The following is a 19,302-nucleotide window of genomic DNA, read 5'->3' as shown; positions in this document are numbered from 1 at the left end:
AAAGATGGTCAAAAAAAGGAAAATTGCCAAGTCTGGTTTAAAATAAAATAAAAGAAAAAATGAATATGTCAAGAAAGCTCTTTATTAGCGACGAAGGTTGAAATGGGGCTTTGATGAAATCTGTCGGGTCTTTAGCAGCTGGAGGTACAAGGCAGATGTTTTTTAAAGTTGTTGCTGCTTGAAACTCTAACTACTTGCAAACTATTGAGGACAGTTTTAATGATTAATTTATATGAGAAAAAATATAAGCAAAATAAGGTTGCCAGGACAACTTTCTCTTTCTACAACTTTTTTTTTTTTTTTTTTTTTTGACTATAGCACGCTTGATCTTAACATGGTGACTGTAGACTTGGGTTGATCCTATTTTTATTTATTTATTGTATTGAATTGACTTTATTCTGTTTCAAGTAAACATTTAAAGCTCTGAAGGCGCAGGATTTTTATGATCTTCTCACCTCCACAGCTCTGACTGGGCCTGTCTGCTGCTTTTGAAATAACACGGTTCAGCGTGTGCAGCTGTTTGCAGCTAAGAATTGGTGGTGGCAGAAAGCGCTTACTACTCGCCTCCCTTATTAACTTGTGTGTGGTTCCCCTACCTCACTGAATGCTTATTAATGGGGGGGGGGGGGGGGGGGGGCGGGGGGTAAAGTGAAGAGAATTATTAGGAGCATAGAAAAAACCCTTCCTTTAAGGGAGCTAGAAGAGAGATGGCTGTTTGCCTTGGAGAAGATGACAACTAAGAGACAACGTGACAAAGCTGTGCGTGTTTCTGAACGCTCCGGAGAAGGTAGATCAGAGGCTTCTTTCTTCCTTTTGCAAGGAAAAAAGAGCAGTTGACAAAATTAAAAGGCAGCAAATTAAAAGCCAATAAAAGCCAGGATTTTTTTTCTTGCGGTGATGGGCAGTTAGCTGGTGGAGCGTGTTGCCAAGAGCTGGGGCTCGAGCGGGGCTCGGAGGGGGCTCAGGTGGAAGATGGCATCCGTAGGTGCCGTGGGCTCTGGGGGACGAGGCACGTTGCCTGGGGATCAGTTAACTTACTGGTGCCTACTGGAAAGTTTGTTGAAGCTTCTTCTGGAGCCGCTTCTGCACGTGGTGGACCAGGTTCGGTGTGAGTCTGGGTGAGAGTTCTGGGGGGCTTGGAGGGACCAGAGGGCGGTGCGGGAACAGCGCTGGGAGCTGCGGACCTCCGGGGAATCATTGGGAGTCTCCATAACGCTATTGTAAAACTAACTGCTTACCAATAATTAATGTCAGCATTCAGATGGTGGGCTCTGGATCTTGACAAGAAATAATTGAAAAACCAAATGTGCAATTATGTCTGACAAGCAGCGTGTGCTTTTCTTGGTCACCAGAGCCTTGTGTAGTCATGTGTTAGACACGGTTTTATATAATTATTATTGTTTATATGGTGGGTGTCAGAGGAAGGAAGAATTTTAGTTTCAAGTCCTCTGTTGGCTATTTATTTTAAAATCATTAGATTTGTTTTCAGACTTAACTACACTTAATGTGCGAGACTCCTGCTGAATAAATCAGACCCTGATATAGGAGCTGCATCTGTTTGCGGAGGGAACGGAGCCAGCTGGAAGCTCAGCCCCCGTCTGCACCAGGGCTGTCACCAGCCAGGGAACCCGCTCACAGCACAGATGTAGCTGTGCAGAAAAGCGTGCTGTGCTCCGAACGGAGCAAAAATCCCAGACCTTCTGGGGTTAGGAGCTCGCTGCGAGGGCACGGGTGGCTCCCGTCATTATTGCAGCGTTAACAGCACCGTGGTAGAGGTCCTGAAAGGGGTGGGAAGGTCTCTTGGGGCTGGAGGTGCAGCAGAAGGGCTCCGTGGTGCTGGCCTGGAGGGAGGTCAAGTGCTGTGCAGGCAGGAGGGTTTCCAGCGGGTGCTCTAGGCTGGGGCGTGGAGCTCTGCCAGCTCTGGCACGGTGCAGTTTCCCCCCGGTGCGCCAGACCGAGCCGTGCTGCTCAGGTAGTCTGGTCCTTTCGGTCTCTTGTCTTAGCAGATGTGACTTCCCAGCTGGAGCAGAAGGTAATGAGAAGTGGTTGCACTACTGTGCTGCTTCTCAGTTCGCCCTTCAGCCTCGCTGGTGGCATCTTTCCCTCTCCTCGCCACGTTGCTTGCTCTGTCCCTGCGGACACGTTGTCCCTAGCACTCCTGTCACCCAGGGGAGGGTCTGCCCTGGGATGGCACCAGCTCTGCGGGCTCCTTTTCCAGCCGTCCATCCTTACCAGGTCCCCCGCATTCGGGGAAGACAACCTCCGTGTGTGCCCCAGCTGAAAGCTGTGGTCCTCCCAACTTCAGGAGAGGGCTCCATGGGCTGAGCGTTTCCAAGAAGCAAAATGATTTCAATTGTTTCCTCTTTCTTTAAAAGGCCACCTGTGGGATTTTCAGTCCCGGAGTGTGAAGAGCTTCAGACTCATCCTGCATCAGAGAGAGAGAGAAAACTATTAATCATTAGGCGAGGTATTTAATAAGCCCTGGTGCTCTCTGAAGGGTTCTCAAAAGCCATCTTCAAAAAGAACCAAACAAACCAGCCAGCTGAAGCCCCCCCCAGGCCCCCTCTGGCCAATTTAAAGAAGCAGGTAGTTCAGTTCTGTACTGCGACCAGCGCAGCAGCTGTGGGAAACCAGGCAGGTTTCCTTGAAAGACGGAAGTCAGACGGGTGTACCCATACGGAGAGGCAGTGGCACTCGGACACATCCCATGGACAGGTACATCTTCTGTGTAACCCACACCAGTTTGCCAAACGCCAGAGCCTCGGAGGGCTTCGGATGGTGTGAGGTGGGGAAGCGTTCCTTTGTGGAGCTCTAAGTACCAAGATGCCATAGCTATCCTGTCTTCAGCAAAGCAGAGTTACCAGGAAATTGTTTTCCTTGGGTCACCCCCTCTCCTGGGCAGCTTGGGGTTGTCCTGATAATGGCGTAGAGCCTCACAGCTTGTTTACGTTAAATGCATGTCTGTCTCCAGCAGCAGGACATCTGCCACCTCATTTGTATCACTCTCCAGCTGGGGAGTTTTCCCAATCCCAAGGTCCTGGCTCCTTTTCTGTCTCTCTTTTTCCCCTTGCTCATTTGATCCCATTCATCTTGTGGTGGTGCCGTGCCACGCTGCCGCCGGCGCGTCGGTGGCACAGGCCGGCACAGGCTGCCTGTGGCCGTGCTGGGGGACCTGTGGACATTTGCAGGCAGTTGTCACCCCCTCAGTCAATTTTCAGTCAAGCAACATAGAGCTTTCACCGATATAAATAAACCCTTAATCTATTCTCTTTGTTTTTCCCTGAATTTCTTTGTCTCTGTTGACATTTCCACGCTTGAAATTTTAAAGATGCTGGCAGCTATTCTATTATCAGCTTTAAATTTAGTTTTTAACCTGCATAAGTTGTATGTTGCGGTTTTTATCTGACTGAATTCTTTTGCTTTTGGCAAACAGTGCGCGTTTGTTTTTTGTTGGATAAGCCAAATTTTTTTTATATTTGGTTAGACTTTCCTCTTCAAACCATCCTCAAGATATTCCTAATAAGGACTGGAGGGAATTTGTTTTGCTAATATCTTAGGAATTCTTTGTGGCTCTTGACTATTGTTCTGGTTTGTATTTTAATGTTTAATTTTTAGAGGAGAGGCAGCCTGATTTGGTCCTGTAATTTACCTTTTCTGAAGGATTTGGAGCTGCCGAGCATCCCTTGAGGAACAAACACACAATTAAATTCTTCTTATGCTTACTGAAGCAGTGTTTGTTGTCGGGAAGGGTTGTGTGTTTTAGCAGACCAAGATAGTTGGAAAAATTAAGTATGCTACGTTGTTTGTTTTCCCTGGATTTTAGCACCGACACCACCCCGCACTATACCACCAACTATTGCATTAGTTATTTTGGGGTTTTTGAAAGCTGTGGCTTCTGGTTTTAGGAGGTGGCTGCCCTTAGAGGCAGGTAGTGATCCTATTGAGGCATCTCTCTTCTAAAAAGCGTTTAGGCCCTTCTAAATTTATGAACTCCATAATAATACTGGTATTTATTGAGCACATTTTTTCCAGGAAAACCTAAATGGCAGTTACTGTTACACTTCTGCCTGCAGAAGGATGTGGTCTCATGCTCTGATTTCAGTTTATTTTGGGGGCAGAAAGCAGAAAACCTAAGTGTCCCAGATAAGGACAGGGTGTTGGGCTGCTTCCCTTGCCTCAGGATTGGGTTTTTTTTGCATGCCCAATTAGTGTGATGTCCTCAAGTCTTGATTGCTTAATTTATAGCATGAGCCTCATGGCCTTTGAGAGTTGCACGTTCATCCTGGTTAGCTTCAGTTTATTCGGGTCAGTTGGTAAGTGATCAGTGTGTTCAAGAAAGTCATGTATGGCAAAGAGTGGATGCACCAGCCTTGTGAAGAAACCCAGCCAACCACCCAAGGGTCCAGCCTGTAGGACCACAGACAAAAGCAGTATAGAAATTTGAAGCAACACTTGCAATGTAGCAGTAACCTTGAAGTCCTTAAGTCATGAGGTTCACAAGATCATGTTGCACGTGGAAGATGCCCTGAAGCTCCGGCCAGCATTTTCTTTTTTCCTGTTCTTTAGCAAGTTTTCACTTCTCTACCACTGATGGAGGAAGACGTTCCCGTTCCCTAAAACAACTTCAGAAGATGAGTGAACAGGTTTTTCTTACAACACTTGTCCGCAGAGGTTAAACCCACACTTTGAGAATACGCAATGGCATCTTAGAAGGTGGTGATTGTGAAAAGAACTGAAATCTCCTGGTGGAACATGAGTGACCGTGAACTCCTTGTACAGCTCTGTGACCAAGATGGGGGTTTCAGACACGTGCTGGCACCACGTGTGTTATTACGAGTGCTGGTGGCACACTTTGTCCTGCTCCGGTATCCGCGCTTTGAAATGCAGACAGGTTCCCAAATGTTCATGGAATGAGTAAGGAATTAGAAGGCATATTTTAGTGCGTGTACAGTATACACTGAAAAAGTGTGTTTGCTTTGCTTCGTTCAAGAGGCGGCACAAGAGGTTGTTCTCTCCTGTGGAAGGGGCATTCCCAGTAGCAGGATCTCTTTTCCAGCAAAGAATGGCCAGAGGCAGCAACCCACACTGGAAGTACAGTGCCTGTTTTTGAAAAGGATTACTCCGAGGAGGGATACAGAAATGTGATGGTTACTCCAGCACTTTACACATCAAAATCAAGACATTCTCTCTAGAAGAGGCGCTGGCTGGAGCTGCAGATGCAGCTCTGACGGAGGAGCAGCTCCACGAGCTGTGGCATGGGGTGGGGGTTGGATCTGGAGGTTGGTCTCTTTGGCTTTCAGGTCTGCGAGGGAATATCTGAAAGCCGAAGCAGGAGGCATGAAGTCTCCATGAGTAAAGTGCTCAGCTGTAACATGGGAAAAATAGCTCCAGATTTTTCTCTTTTAACCCTGAATTTGAAGGTCTTTTTTTTTTTTTTTTTTGCCTAGTAATGTCTGCAAAAGAGATGTCCCTGATAAAGACACCAGGCTGTTCCTCTGCTTCTTGACCCGCTTTCCCTCCCTCCTCCTGGTGTAAGGCAGGGCTGGGCTGCCCCAGGGAGCAAGTAAGAGCTGTGGGGAGGGGAGGGGATGGGAAGGCCACCACAACTAAGTTACCAGACAAGCAGATTTTCAATTTACAGCTTTCTTTTTCTGTCTCGGCTTCCATCATCTCCATGTAAAACAGGAGCCCATTCATATCTGGTCTGTCCCTTCTTTCCCATAGCTCCAGTCGTGGCAGGAACTTTCTGGTTCTTTTAAAACCGTAGATTTTAAAATCTGTAAATTGAGCCCAGTTTCAGCTTGGCCCATTTTTTGCTTCCTTTCCTTTCTGACAGCTGAGGCCTTTTGATTTGGCGTGGGATGAGCCAACTGCACATTGGTTTCAAGAAGATGAGTTGTAACGTTGTACTGATGATATTGTCCTGGTGGGCTCTGCAAAGTACGTTCCTTCAGGTGCCCACTACACAGTCCTCGATACTGTGCTCTTCTGAACCTCTTTGGTCCTGCAGACCAGAGGAGTGTACCAGGGATGGTACAAGTGTGATTCAGCAGCATAAATGGGCACGCAGCATGCTGTGCCAGGGGGGAGTTGGGTATCACCATCATTAGTATCATCGAGGCATCAGTGATGTGTCTTTGGTTCTTCCAGATTGAGTGGTGTCCAGCAAAAAACTGAAGATGCTCCACGTTTGCTGCCGGGGCAGAAGAGTTTTGTTTGTAGGTGTTGATTCAGAGCGGTATGTCCTCCTCCACGTTTGCTTCCTTTTCCTCTCCTTTTGAGGAGAAAATACACAGGAGCTGACGTTGAAGACTCGTTCTCCACTGATCTCACTTTGCTCCTCCCCAAAAGCTCAGCAGGATGTGTGCTATAAAAATAGCCTCATTAGAAGCCATCTGAGTACATATGCAATCACAGATCACTCAAAAGGGAGCACAGAGCATGCATGTTTCTGTTGCTGTCTTCAGAGAATTACATGACAAATTATTCCTAGCTGGGAGAAATGTCCCTTTATAATTGGGTTTTTTTCTCATTCTTTCATAAGGGAGGAGTGTGTGTTTTTTAAGTAGCTTTTAGTCACTTTCATTATTTATGAGAATGCTATTCCAGATCAGAAAAAGCAAACTGCAAATGCGAGTTTCTTCTGGCTGCAGCAACTGACGGGCCCCATTTGCTTTCAGTCATTGCCGGTTCCGCTTATCACAGCCAGAAAGAAATGTTCTCCAAAGACGAAAATGGCACCGTACTGCAGCTCTCCAGTTTGCACCCCCTTCTCCTCCTCTCCTTGCACAGGAGACCAGCTGGAAGGGGGCCGCTGCCTTCATGGGTGGCGTGTTCCTCTGCAGAGGAGCCCGGTGTGGGCGCTCGGCCGTTCCCTTCCTGTCTTCCATCTGGAAGAGCTCCTTGCGTTGCCCTTGCATTGATGCTGGTGAGGCATCATCAGGGCTACTCCGCTTTATAATCGAAATTGTGCTTCTGGCAGGGTCATTTGTCCATATTATCTTGCTGCATCATCCGTCTGTGCTCAAGCCTTGGGCAATTGATGAACTATCGTGGGTGCAGGACCAAGGGAGAGTTGTACCTAAATGGGCCCAGGAACCCATTTTTCCCCCTTACCTTTCCAGTTCCCCACGATGAGTCTTCATCAAGGCCTCCTTAAATCTCTTCTGCCTTCACATGCTTGTGTTTGACATGAAAGTGGCTGTAACGTCATCGGAAGATGAAAGTCTGATGATCAAAGCGGGCAGCGATGTTGAAATGAGCATTGTGAGATGGCAGAGCTGGTAATACAGTAATTGGCTATGCGGCCTACTTAGTCGGAGGAGTGATACATGCAAGTGCAATGTTTGTTTGCCTCTTTAATGTTTAAAATCCATAGAGCCTTATTCTGGAAAGTGAAACAGTACCACACCTGCAGGAGCATCCAGGCACACCATGGAGTGGCGGTGTGAGCGGTGTGTGTGATCCCAAGGGTTCTGCCTCATCTCCTGGGCAAGGAAGAGCTTCTTGGATTGTGAAGCCCCACAATTTAGTGAAGGCAAGACACAAAACAGTAAAGAAGGGTGGTATTCCCCAGGAAAGCTCAAAGGCATGGAGAAGTTAGATGCACTCTGTGGAAGGAGGGAGGGTTGAAGCCAGATGTGCCTGGGCACTCCGCTAATCTCTGGTCTGATTTCTCTGAGAAGTTTTTGTCCTGTATTGGAGAATGTCCTCCTCCCATGGAACATCACGCATTGGATGTTAAACACAGGTTGGACCTGCAGAGGGGACTGCAGCTGATCCCTGGAAGGGCACTTGAAAACTGTAAAATTGCGTTGTTTCATGCAGAAAAGCGGTGGCATGGGCCGGGGACCATGTTCAGAGCCACCATGAGAGGGATGGCTGCAGGTACCCGGGACTGGGAGCTGACTCGTGGTAGGTTCTCCCTTGGTTCATGTGCGCTGCTGTCTCCACCAAGTGGAGGCTGTGACCACATCTCCGGTACCAGTGTGTGACCCAGCAGTGCCCCGCAGGAATTCAGGAGTTGGCTGATCCCTGTGTTAGCACAGTGTGAGCTCTGTGCCTCGAGCGCTCGGAGACGTGGTCACCTCCTGGTTTGTGTTGGGGAGTGCTTTTCCAGGTCCGAGTACTGATATTTGACTTAGCTGATGTCCCAGAAGCTGTGTAGTCCCCTTCCCTCTGTGTGTCCCTGCCCCAAACCAGTAAGACTTGCTTCCAGCCTTGGGATCTGCAGAACTGAAAATTCATTCCTGTTCTTACTCGTCTTTTGGACGCCTTTCTGGCAGTTGTGTATCAGCTCCGGCGGTGCTGCGAGAGGAATGGCAGAACCAGGTCTGGATACGATGGCGCTGGGGCCTGATTTCTTCTCTCCACCAGGCAGCGTGTTCTCTGTAACCGGGGCTCTCAGGGAATTTCTGGAGAAGAAATACATTCTGGATTTGCTGCTGGTTTATCCTCATCTTTAGTTGGAGACTCTCTGTGCTGCTAGGAAGCAGGGGAGGCAAAATTTGGTACAACACCAAACACCTGCAGCCTCATGGGCTTGCAAAAGATGCAACATCCAAGGACCAAAGAGCTGGTAAAGAAATTATGCTTTTTACTGGGTCACCTCTCTTGGGTCAGCAGGTGTTCCCTCCTGGTTTGATGCCATCCTTGATGGAGACTGGTCAGTGCTGTCTTCAAGTGCAACCTGGTTCTGCTGTGGCTGTGCATGTACCCCTCTCCACCCTGCCTGAAGTTCTCCGGTGTCGGGAATTTCTTTCCCGTTCTGCTTCATGATGCTCATAGTGTTTCCCAGCCAAACCAGGATGCTTCAAACCCTCCTGTCCCATGAGGATTGTTCCTTCAGCCTGCCTTCCCCTGGCACCCTGGGGAGAGTTATACCTAGGTCAGCACAGCATCACCTCAGCAAATTGTGTAACTGAGCTTCAGACACAAGAAGCCTGGATGGATCATAGTTTTGTGCTAGCCACAGGAGCACTCAGTGGGTTTCACGTGGGACCAGAAGAAACTGATGCTAGTTCTTGCTGGGAGAGCTGTCTTCCATCATTGCCACCGCCTTCTTCACTCCAAAGCTCTGCAGCCCCCAGCAGAGGCACCGAGTGAGCGTTTTGAAGGCTCAGACATGCTCCCAGGGGTTTCAGTGCTGTTCCGTTGGGGCCATCTGCAGCAGCAGCTCTCCGTCAGCCTTGCACCTCCTGGCCTGGAAGGGGACCCATCTTCACACTTGGGGAGCTTGATTGCAGTCCAAGCAGAATGAGCTGGACAGCGGACAGCGGCCGTGTGAGTGATGATCCCCGTGATGTTGTGCTGTTGGGGACTGCTCGGTCACTGCTAGCAAGAGGCCAATAAGAGTCGATCCCATGGCCTGTCAGGATCTGGTTTTGTGGTCTTCAGACAAGTTCTCCTGTGTAGTCCGTCCACCAGTCCATTGGAGGCTGTAAGGGTGGAGGGTGAAGAAGATGTTCTCCATGTGCAGGGAGGGTGGAAGGGGTCCGTTGCCTTCACCTGCTGTTATCAGAGCTGGTGATGCTCCTCATGCATCATGTGAAGCAGTCAGAGAGTTATCGTCCCCTGTGTAGCACATCCAGAGGAGAGGGAGGGCTGGGACTGTGTTGCTCTTTGATTGTGTTTATTTTAAGGTATTCTGCAAAGCCATAGTGTTCCTCTGGACATTGAGCTGGAGGGAGTTTCCCGCTGAAGTTCGGCTGAAGCTTAACATAATCCAGTGGCTAGAAAATCTCTGTGAGATACTAAATAATAAGAGCAATGTGAGAACGCAGCTCTTTCTTAGGTGAAACAGCAGCGGCCGTGAAGAAGGTACCTAAAACTGCTCTCAGGTGGCATGGGACTGATTCCAGCCTGGTGCAGGTCAACAGCAAAGCTTGCATTCCAGGATGGTGCTTCTTGCATTTCGGCTTGCACAGCCCAGACGCTGGGGCCCTCGGTGCTGTGAAACAAGATCTAGCTCATGCAATAAAATGCCAGCACCTCAGGGTGTCAGCAGAGAATGTGTCCTGGGGCTGCCGTGGCAGGAGGCCACGAGCCGGTGCGACAAGGGGATGCCGCCTCAGATGCAAATATCAGCCCTTCTCATATGTATACATGTGTATGTACCTGTGTGTCGGTATACAAACACACGGGTTTACATAGATGTATTTTTATAGGTACGTATCATCTGAAAAAATAAGCTGGATCCTGGTAATTTTTTCCCTTTTCCCCACCTTGGAGCTCTTTCCCTGGGATGTGAGTGGGACGCGGGTCTGTGCAGATCTCCCTGCTGGGTTGCCGCGGTGGCTGACCTTGCGTGCGATGCTGGGGGGCTCGGTGGGGAGCGTTGTGGGTTGCCCTCCCTGACACACGTGGTGGGTATGTCTGTACCCGTTCTGTGACCTGGGTATACCTGCTGGCTGCTGCCTTCCTCTCTCCTAGAAAACGTTCAAAGACAGAGAAGTCTCTGTCTGTCATAAAATTGTTCTAAGGTTGTTGTAATAATCCAGGTGTGCTGTGTTTTTTATAGTTTTGCTGTTTGGTTTTTTTTTTCCTGAGAGACTTCTTTCAGGGCTTCTGTACTATGAAGTCATGCAGAAGACAGTTGCTAAAATACGTGGGGCTGGTGTCCTTCTGTACAGCAAGTACCTGCTCAGGCTTGTAACATATGGGGCAATATCAGAGGAATAGTATTGCTGTCAATTAATATTTGCAGGTTTAGGTGCCACCCAGGAGCAGACGGCCCAGCTGGTAAGTTACTTTCTTGGCAGAGGTGGATCCAGAAAGCCATTGTGTGTGAAGAGCAAAGTTTTTGAGGGTCCATTGCTCTGATCTAATAATTTATATATTCCTGCAGCTATATATTCCTGCAGCTTCAGGCCACCAGTCAGGCCAGTGCCCATCTGTACTGAGCTCTGTAACCCAGGGCCAGCCAGATACGGATACACTGGGTTTGAAGACTTGGAGGGATTTGTTCTCCCTGAGCACATCCTTTGGAACATGGATGTTCCAGTGGACCACCATCCGTGCTAGTATTTTATGCCTCATTTCAACTGGTTCCAGCTTCCAGCGATAAGCTCGTACTCTGCTCTTCCCTGCCAAATTAAGGAAAGACAGTATTTTCTCCCCATGAAGACGATAATAGGCTGCAATCAAATCATCTCTGTCTTCCTTTTGGCATGAGAAACGGATTGAGGTTGTTTGGTCTTGCAAAGTCATAAAGCATCTTTTTCCCAGTCCTGAACCATTTCGTTGCCTCTTTTTCGAGCCTTTTTTTTTTTTTTTTTTTTTTGAGTCTCCAGCTTTTCTAATCACCTTTTAAAAATGAAGGTGCTCAATCTGTCTTCAGCACGCTGGGAATGGCTTCACCACAGCTTCATACAGGGAAAAAATTACCTCCTTGTTTGATCTCAGGCATGTGTATCCCAAAATTGCATTGGTCCTTTGGGTCAGAGTGTGGCTCTGTGTGGCTGCAGCGTGACCTGCCTGCTGGCATCATGGCTGAGCGCCGTGGGTGCATCCACGTTCCTGGATGTGTCTGACTATATGCAACTGCTCCTCTTGGGCAGAGCCAGCGTATGAAGTGATGGATCCACTGGTGCTGGTGTCCCTTTCACAGTCGTTGCTCTCCACCCCTTCATGGGTCACCCATACTTTTTGTCAACTGTGATGTTAAAGTTTAATTCCGGAGCATTAATAAACCTATTCCACATCAACCACTTCAGGAGCCCTGTGGAAATAAGTCCACCCAGGAGCAGTACACAGCGAGGACAGCGTTTTGCCTTGTAGCACGTGGCCCTTTGCATCGTGTACTGCAGATTTGTTTCATGTCTGAAGGTGACGTGATGCAAAGCTGAGTGCCATCAGAAGGTCTCTTGTATTCTTAGTCTTATAATCTCCTCAGAAAGCCATATCCTTAGCCTCACTGATAGTTATATTAGCTTTTAATTCCACATCACTTGGCTCCTGCATTGATTTTTCTGTTTTGTCCAGGCAAGTACAGGTTGCTGTACTGTCTATAACGGGCATTTTGCCTTCACTTCAGGTTCAAAGCTGGCTTTTGCTGGCTGCTTTCACCTTTCTGCCTACTGGTGGGAATTGTACTGCTTTGATTTTGATCCTGCTCCACAGTCCCCACCAAGGGAGAGATGTTCCCCCCACCTCCATACTCCCATTGCTTTTGCTGCCTTTATCAGTGTTTTGCATTCCACACCACCTTGGTTTGATTGATTTGCTATTAATCCCACCTTTTCCTGATTGCTGACGTTCTGTACTTGCACTCCTGGCTACTGCCTTTCCCTTGGCTTTAGAATGGGTGCTGAGCCACAGCACTGTTGGGTGAGATTGATGGATCTTTTGGACATCCAATAATATTACTGTTAAGATTGTTCACTTTTCAACCACATTTTCTCTGTCTTAATTCATCTTTCCTACTTGTAAAAGCCTTGTACAGTTTTGGGAGCATGGCAGGGGGGAGTATGTGTGAGGAGGATGGGAATGAGTGGGGAGGCAGGTCAAGGCTAATTTTCTCTGTTTAGAGACTATTAATTGTACGTTTCATTCCATAATGAGAATGAAGGGATGAATAATAAAATATCTGGTGATACGATGTGACTGACCCATTTTGAAATAGCAACTACTTGTCCATGTAGGAGGCTGTGCAGTAATTACTGCAGAAGATTGTTCTCTTCGTTTGTCTGCTCCTCTCATCTCCATCCTCCCAGGATTACCCACTGGGCACTTTTGCCTGCAGTTGCATTTTGATTTCTTTACCAGCTCCATAACCAGTATCAGAAACCATTGCATGTGTTAGTTTTCTAACATTTTAAGTCATGCTTTGTTCTGACTTTGTGTGATGTTCCAAGCAATGGGATTTTCTTCACTTTAGCTATTGCATGGTCTAATGATGCTTATCCGTAAGTTCAGCCTGGTTTTCACTTTATTTTGCCTATTACTTCTGCTTAAAATGTTTTCAAACACTTTAGCTCTTCCTGGTATTTACATGAGTCTAAATATGTCATAATCTCTAAAATGTCTGTTTCTGGGTCATCTTAAGCTATTATGTATTTAGTTCTTCTGATTCCTGCACAGACGGAACCAGCAATTATTTTATCTTTGCATTGCATGTTGGAATTTCTTAATAACCAGTATTAAAAACAGGGAGCCCCTAAGGAGTGGTGGGATGATGTGTTTGGAAAAGGAGCTACAGTGGCTTATTACCTGGTCCTCATCTGTTGTGCTCAAACTCTGCCTTTTGCCACCATAGCACGTGTTGATGTTGGTTTACAGCTTTGAGGTGTCTAGTTCCCTTCCTTTTCTTAAGAGGTTTTGAATAATTATTAATTTAGATTGATTTCTCCCATGAATTTCCAGCTTTCTCTTTACAAGATGGAAATACGTACTGTTTCCTTGATCGGTTTCTAAATAACACTGAACGTTTCCTTTCTTCCCTCTGCCTTTCCCCATCCATCGTGCTTTCTTTGTCATCTTTGATACTTGTATCTGTCCATAATGTATTAGTCTCCCTAAATACCATTATACTACAGATGGTCCCTTTCCATCATCACCATATATGTTGAATAAGGCCATACTAGTACCATGGGATGTTAGATTGCCTTGGAGGGTTATAATAGAGGATGTGATGGTAGATTAACACGTGGAGGAGTACAGAAGGGTGGAGATAGCTCCAAATTAAAAATGACAGGAGTGTATGGCTTTTCCTTTGAATGTATGGACTAGTCTTGGCATAATACTTGTTGTCAGGACTGCTGGAGTTACGCTCCTGGCCTGCTAGGAACCAGGGGAAATTTTGTGCTCGTGTTGAGTGATCCAGTCTGTTTATTTGTGACAATGAAGGTTATTTTCAGTACTAGCAAATGGCTTTATTACTTTTGTCTGGTTAAATTTTAATTACTTGTCATATATGACAGAGGCACGTGCCTACCCATACTTATTTTAAATAAACTGCATTAAGCAAAAGTACCTTTAATTAGGTCCTAGTGATGAGAAAGCGAGCGCTTGACAATGAAGATTCATGTTTTCTCCTCTTTTCCCCCCATTCAGGGAGTGTGTGAAGAGGAGCCCGCGCAGCCCGAAGGCGGAGGGCTCCGACTCGGTGACATCTCAGTCCTCACCCAGTGAAGAGGCTGGAATGATGACTGAGGTGAAAGTGAAAACAGAAGTACCAGATGACTATATCGAAGAGGTGATCTGGCAGGATGACACCAAAGATTCCAAGAAGAACATAAAAGATGGGCCGGGAGATGTGCCAGCGGAGATCTGCGTGGTCATAGGTGGGGTCCGCAACCAGCAGACACTCGGTAAGCTGTGGGATAACACCCCACATCAGTCGGTTCCCTGAGTCTGTGGTGTGGGGAGAGGAAGGAGGCTCTGGAGAGCTGTTCCTGGAAGCTCGGCTCTGCTGGAGGGACCAGAGCCAAGGTGCACAGCAGTCTTAGGGATTATTGACTTTCTTTGACTTTTGCTATCCGTTTGCATCTGGTCACCCCTAAAGACTCAACCAAGATGAGGGTAACTGTCAGAAAAAGCTCGTTATCTTCGTTTGATGTGTTGAATGAGTTGCCCATCAGTCAGGTGCACAATTCATGGTGACCCCAGAGCTGGTGGTAGGTACATTGGGTGTAGATGAGGCAATCAGGAGGAAAGCCTGAGAAACGGTGGAGATGTTTTGAGGTAAGTTGCTTTGAGGAAAGTGGATGCTTTCTGTAAATAATTAGATTTAGCTCAAAAACAGGTTTTACAGGTTGCTGTTTGTTTGTTTTTCTGATCGCTGGTACCATTGTGGGCATAATTTTGACTTTTGGCTGGCTGTGGTGTGCCACTTCCAAAACAGTACTTCCTATCCCCACCCCAACTCACGTGGTGAGGAGATGAAGCTTTTTTTTTTTTTTTTTTTTTCTGTGAGCATCAGACTGCCTTCTCCTGCTCCGGGGGCTAAAGGGACTCTTCTGTTGGCTCCGACATGGAGCAGGTCCCCGCCAGTGACTCGTGAGAGCCAAAGGCAGATGCTGATAAAAAGAAGAAAGAAGAGCTGGACCGTGTTTCCTTCAAGGAACCCAGGAGAAAGCTAATTTGAGCTGCCCAGTGTTGCTGTTGGGGTTGGTTTGTCTTGCAGGGAGAGAGAAAAGAGGTATTGGTGTTAGATTTTCTCCTGGTTTTTGCTTGATCATTGTCCGTGCTGTTGGAAGGCAACCCTGGAGGTGTCATGAGCTGGTGAGAGCATCATTGTCCTTCCTGTTCTTTCCCCAGTAGGACAGTCACTAAGAACAGCAGGGTGGGAGGTCACTGCTGTTTCTGCAGGCTCAGAACATCTAGGGAAAGGCGAAGAAGTCTGTAACTGTTTCTGACTTTAAAGATCTTAGAATTTAGAGGAAATACTCTGGGTATATTCAGAGTTTTTGTGCCCCTACGCTTCTTGAGAGGTCGATCGTGGGCAACCCTGATATGCAGAGATGTACCTGATGCCCTGGAAGGAAAAGGTGGAGATTTGACCACTGATGGGAAGCAGTAGGAGCTTCTTCAGCCATGGTCACCAGCCCTTGATGTAAGCATCTGCAGATTGGGTGTCTGCCACGTAAGGCCCCTTCTCCCCAGGGCTTCTGGCTGGGAGCAGCAGCTGCTGTGTGGGTGAGCTCCCTTGAAAACAGTGGTTTCTAGCTAAAGCTGACCGTGTTGTTGTGCAAAGTGGGGAGTGGGCTTTTGCTGGTGGCTGACCTGGATTGTTAGCAGGTACCAACAGGTTGTACCTATGGAGAGCGCTGGGGACAGGCAGGGGTGAGGGAGGACATGGTTCAACATACAGGCGCTGTGGGGAGAGGGACAGAGTTATTTACTAGGTAGCAAGCGGTGGCTGAAAGCCGTCAAAAGTAAACTAGAGAGCTTCTATCTGGAAGGGCCTTTTCCAATGAAATGTGCATCGTATTTGTTATTTTATAGATGTGCGCTGGGTTTCTTTAAAGGCAACTTGGTCCTGAGGTGATTGGCAAGTTGGTGGCCGATTCCTTTGTGAAAAGAGCCCTCTAAGCACCCCCATTTATCCCCATTCACATAACTCGCGTTTGTTGGGGAGATGCCTCTGAATAACTGTTCTGTTTGTCAACCGAATACTGTACTCTGTGTGGACCGACCGTGGTGCCCAGATATCAGTTCCTTGTGGTTTCTTGAACTGGCTGCCAGTCAATTCTTCTGGTCCCCTCCGTCCCCCCTGCAGAAACCACGGACAGGCACTGTTTCCATCACTGCAGACATCTGTGTAACTTAAACAAGAACCATCCCGTGCCTGCTGCTTCGCTGGCGATTTCGGCTGCTGCTCTGGAACAGCCAAAGATTGCGAACAGCTGAGGATGCTGATGCCTCCTCCCTCTGGAGCAAAGGTGTTGTGCTCTCTGCTGCTGCTCACCGGTACCTCCTGGAGTTTTTCCTTCCTGAAAGCTTTCTCGTGATGTGATCTGGTAGCCCTGTCTCTTAATCACCTTGGCCGTGCAGAAAGGCGAGGCTTTGGTAGGATTTTATTTGCCTTCATCAAGGAAGCTGAGATCAGAGGTGTTGAAAATGGTTATAATAATTCATGGTGCAGGTTGAAATGGTGAATCTGGAGTAGAATTCTTCTCCTTCGTGTGGAAATGCAGACTGTGAGATTGTCTCGTTTCATAGGGCGCAGGTGCTGGTCAGTTAAATGGGGGATGTGTTGCCTTGAGCCAGGGCCACAGTACTTGCTGAAGGCTTCAGGGCATACATGGCTCCAAGTGACAGACAGCTTTCCAGGGGGCTCAGCTTCGGGAGTTGGCTGAAATACGCATTAGAAGATTTATGTCTCTTTTCTGAGTCACACATCTCCTGCAGGAGCGTGCTATATTTATATTTTTAGTTGTTACTTGCAGCAATTTATAACAGGGTTTCCCAGCTGAGTTGCTGCTATTCACTTGTAGTGTTTTCATCAAATTAGGCCTCCTGTTTGGTTGCTTGTTCATGTTTCTCTCCTTGCACTTTGGACTACTCCACGCTCTGTTTCCATCTGTTTGGAGCAGCCCAAACGCTGCAGTAGCTGGAAGAGGATGCAGTGAGGCAGGATGGGTGGTGACAGTGGCTGCAGTCCCCCAGCTGAAGAGCGGGTGCTGGTGTTTGTGGGTTTAGACCATTTCCCTTTCATCTGCTTTTCCACAGAAGTCTTGCAAGCCCTGTGGGGTACCCCCTCGAGCATCCCAGGCAAAGAAAGCCAACGGAGAGGTTGGCTCTAAGCCTGGGTCCAGTCAGCAACAGACCGGTACTGCCGCTGCGGATCCGGCTCTCCCCCCCATCCACCAACCTGTACTCCCCGCGGTACCGCCGGGCCTTCCTGCCTCACAGGTGGTGCATTTCTTGCCCTGCACAGCTTAGAGATGCAATATTTCCTCTTTGTTTCTTCTTTTTTTTCTTACTAGTTTCATGTGCTGGCCTTGGGCCAGGGGCATTTGAAGAGCTCCACCACATCAGCGTTTCACAGGGCAGAGGTGTGGGGGCAGGAAGGCAGAGAAGTTCTAGGAAAGAGAGGAAGAGAGAATGGCACTTGTGTTGTAAATCAAGAGAAAAGAGGAGAGACTATTTGGCTGATGTGAATCATTTTCTAATGTTTGGAATTCTGTCAGGTCAGTATATGTGTTTTGGAGGACTGAGTTATCTGTGAGTCGATCAGGAGGAGTTTTATACAAGACTATTTAAGCTCTCAGTCTGGCCCGTGCTTTACAGGAAACATTTTGCAGAGGATTTTTCAAGTAATGCATTACATCAGAAATGTTTCTGAGACAAAGTGAAGAGTGAATCCTTCTGCTTTGAGACTGTCAGTCTTACATGCACATGTTTGATTCTTGCCGTGATGCTGCTGTTGCGACGTTGCTGAGCAGCACATGTAATTCAAGATCACTTTGGATTCTCCCTAGTTATACCAAGTAAAATAGTGCTGCAGAAGCCTTAAGAAACTGTGTGACCTCTGACATCTTGTTAGCAAGCCACAGGGACAGATGGGTCTTAGAAATTTTTAATAGGCTTCAGCCATCATTATTTGGAAATGCATCCACTTTAAGGGCTTTTCTCTGATTTCTTTTTGCACAATTTAGATGGAAAAGCAGTGGAACGTGGCTCTCCCGTTGGATATACACGAAATCGATATTCAGGGACCTGGATTTTTGACCATGCATTGAGATACACGTCCGGTATGTGATGGAAGGGTGTGGAAGTCTAACCAGGGATCAGGGAGCAAGGGAAAGCTCTGGATGCAATGGGTGTCTTGCCCAAATTCCAGCTATGAGGCTCAGGAAAAGCCTGGCAAAACTGAATGCACCAACTAACCAAAAACCTTCCCCATCTCCCCTCCTGCTACAAACAGCTTTAACCTGCATGACACATCCAGATGTGGACAAAGTCCCAAGATAAACCACGACCACAGTGGCAGTGTTCGAGGCAACACAGGCATGTTCTTTGTAAGGTCTTAACACATAGCGATGTCTTTTTTATTTTCCACTTCATCTTTCTTCCACTCTAATAACACATTTATTGTGGCAAGTCATCCCTCCTTTCTCTAATATGAGGATCTGTGCCATTGCCCCCCCCCAAAATTGTGGTGTACTGAGTACACAGTTGTGGCTGTTGAGTTGTCCCTCGGTGCGTGCAGGACTTTAGATCTATAATGCACCCCCCTTACACCCTCCACAAACTCACGGTCCTCCTGGGGCAGTGCTCTACCGTCTGTGTGTAGGAGGTGGGTAGAGGTACCATCATCGAAGAAGATGACTCCAGGCTTTCCCAGGTTGCACTTGAGACTTGGGGGCTTCAGGACATCAGTTTCTCCTGGCAGATATCCCGTGCTTCAGGACATCCACACAAAAGCACTGGCCGTGGGATGTGACAATCACTTTCCTGCCTTCAGCTCCTGCCCTTGCTTTCCAGGCACAGCCCCTTGCCTGAGGGCTGCAGCACCAGTTCCGTTTTGTATTGGAAGAGGGAAGGCGTTACACTGTTAATTGTACAGGTTATACTCTTGCAGAATTTCTGCACAATCAAATGCATTTATGTGCCGCTTGTGCCATAGACTGTTTCCAGAGGAAGGGGGAACTGTAAGAAAAATGGGGAAGAAAATTCAACCTAGATCTGCTCACATTTTTTATGTTTTTCCCTGTGCTCCATGTGTGCACAGCACTGTTTCGGGGGATGAGTGGGCATCAGTCGCGTTTTGCTGTTGGTACGGCTGAACTGCAGCTGTTGCACAGGGTTACTGGTTGGTAGGGTGCTCACTGGTGGGATGGTGAGTGCGCTCATCTT

The 19,302-nt window shown here is 47.6% G+C and overlaps 1 protein-coding gene across 20 annotated transcripts in view; it reads left to right on the top strand.

The window, feature by feature from the left end:
• Positions 1-19,302, top strand: part of ZNF618 (zinc finger protein 618) — a 162,363-nt gene that overhangs the window by 69,308 nt on the left and 73,753 nt on the right. For 13 of the 20 annotated variants that reach the window (XM_080402016.1, XM_080402012.1, XM_080402011.1 and 10 more), the window contains exons 3-4: positions 14,053-14,309; positions 18,102-18,197. In XM_080402016.1, coding sequence (XP_080258142.1) covers positions 14,053-14,309; positions 18,102-18,197 — 353 coding nt within the window. The remainder of the gene's footprint in view (positions 1-14,052; positions 14,310-18,101; positions 18,198-19,302) is intronic. The other 7 variants (XM_080402021.1, XM_080402014.1, XM_080402017.1 and 4 more) reach the window with 1 other exon arrangement.

The sequence above is a fragment of the Falco punctatus genome, assembly GCF_963210335.1.
Source record: "Falco punctatus genome assembly, chromosome: 9".
Classification (NCBI taxonomy): Eukaryota; Metazoa; Chordata; class Aves; order Falconiformes; family Falconidae; genus Falco; species Falco punctatus.
This window is presented reverse-complemented; position numbering and strand designations above follow the sequence as displayed.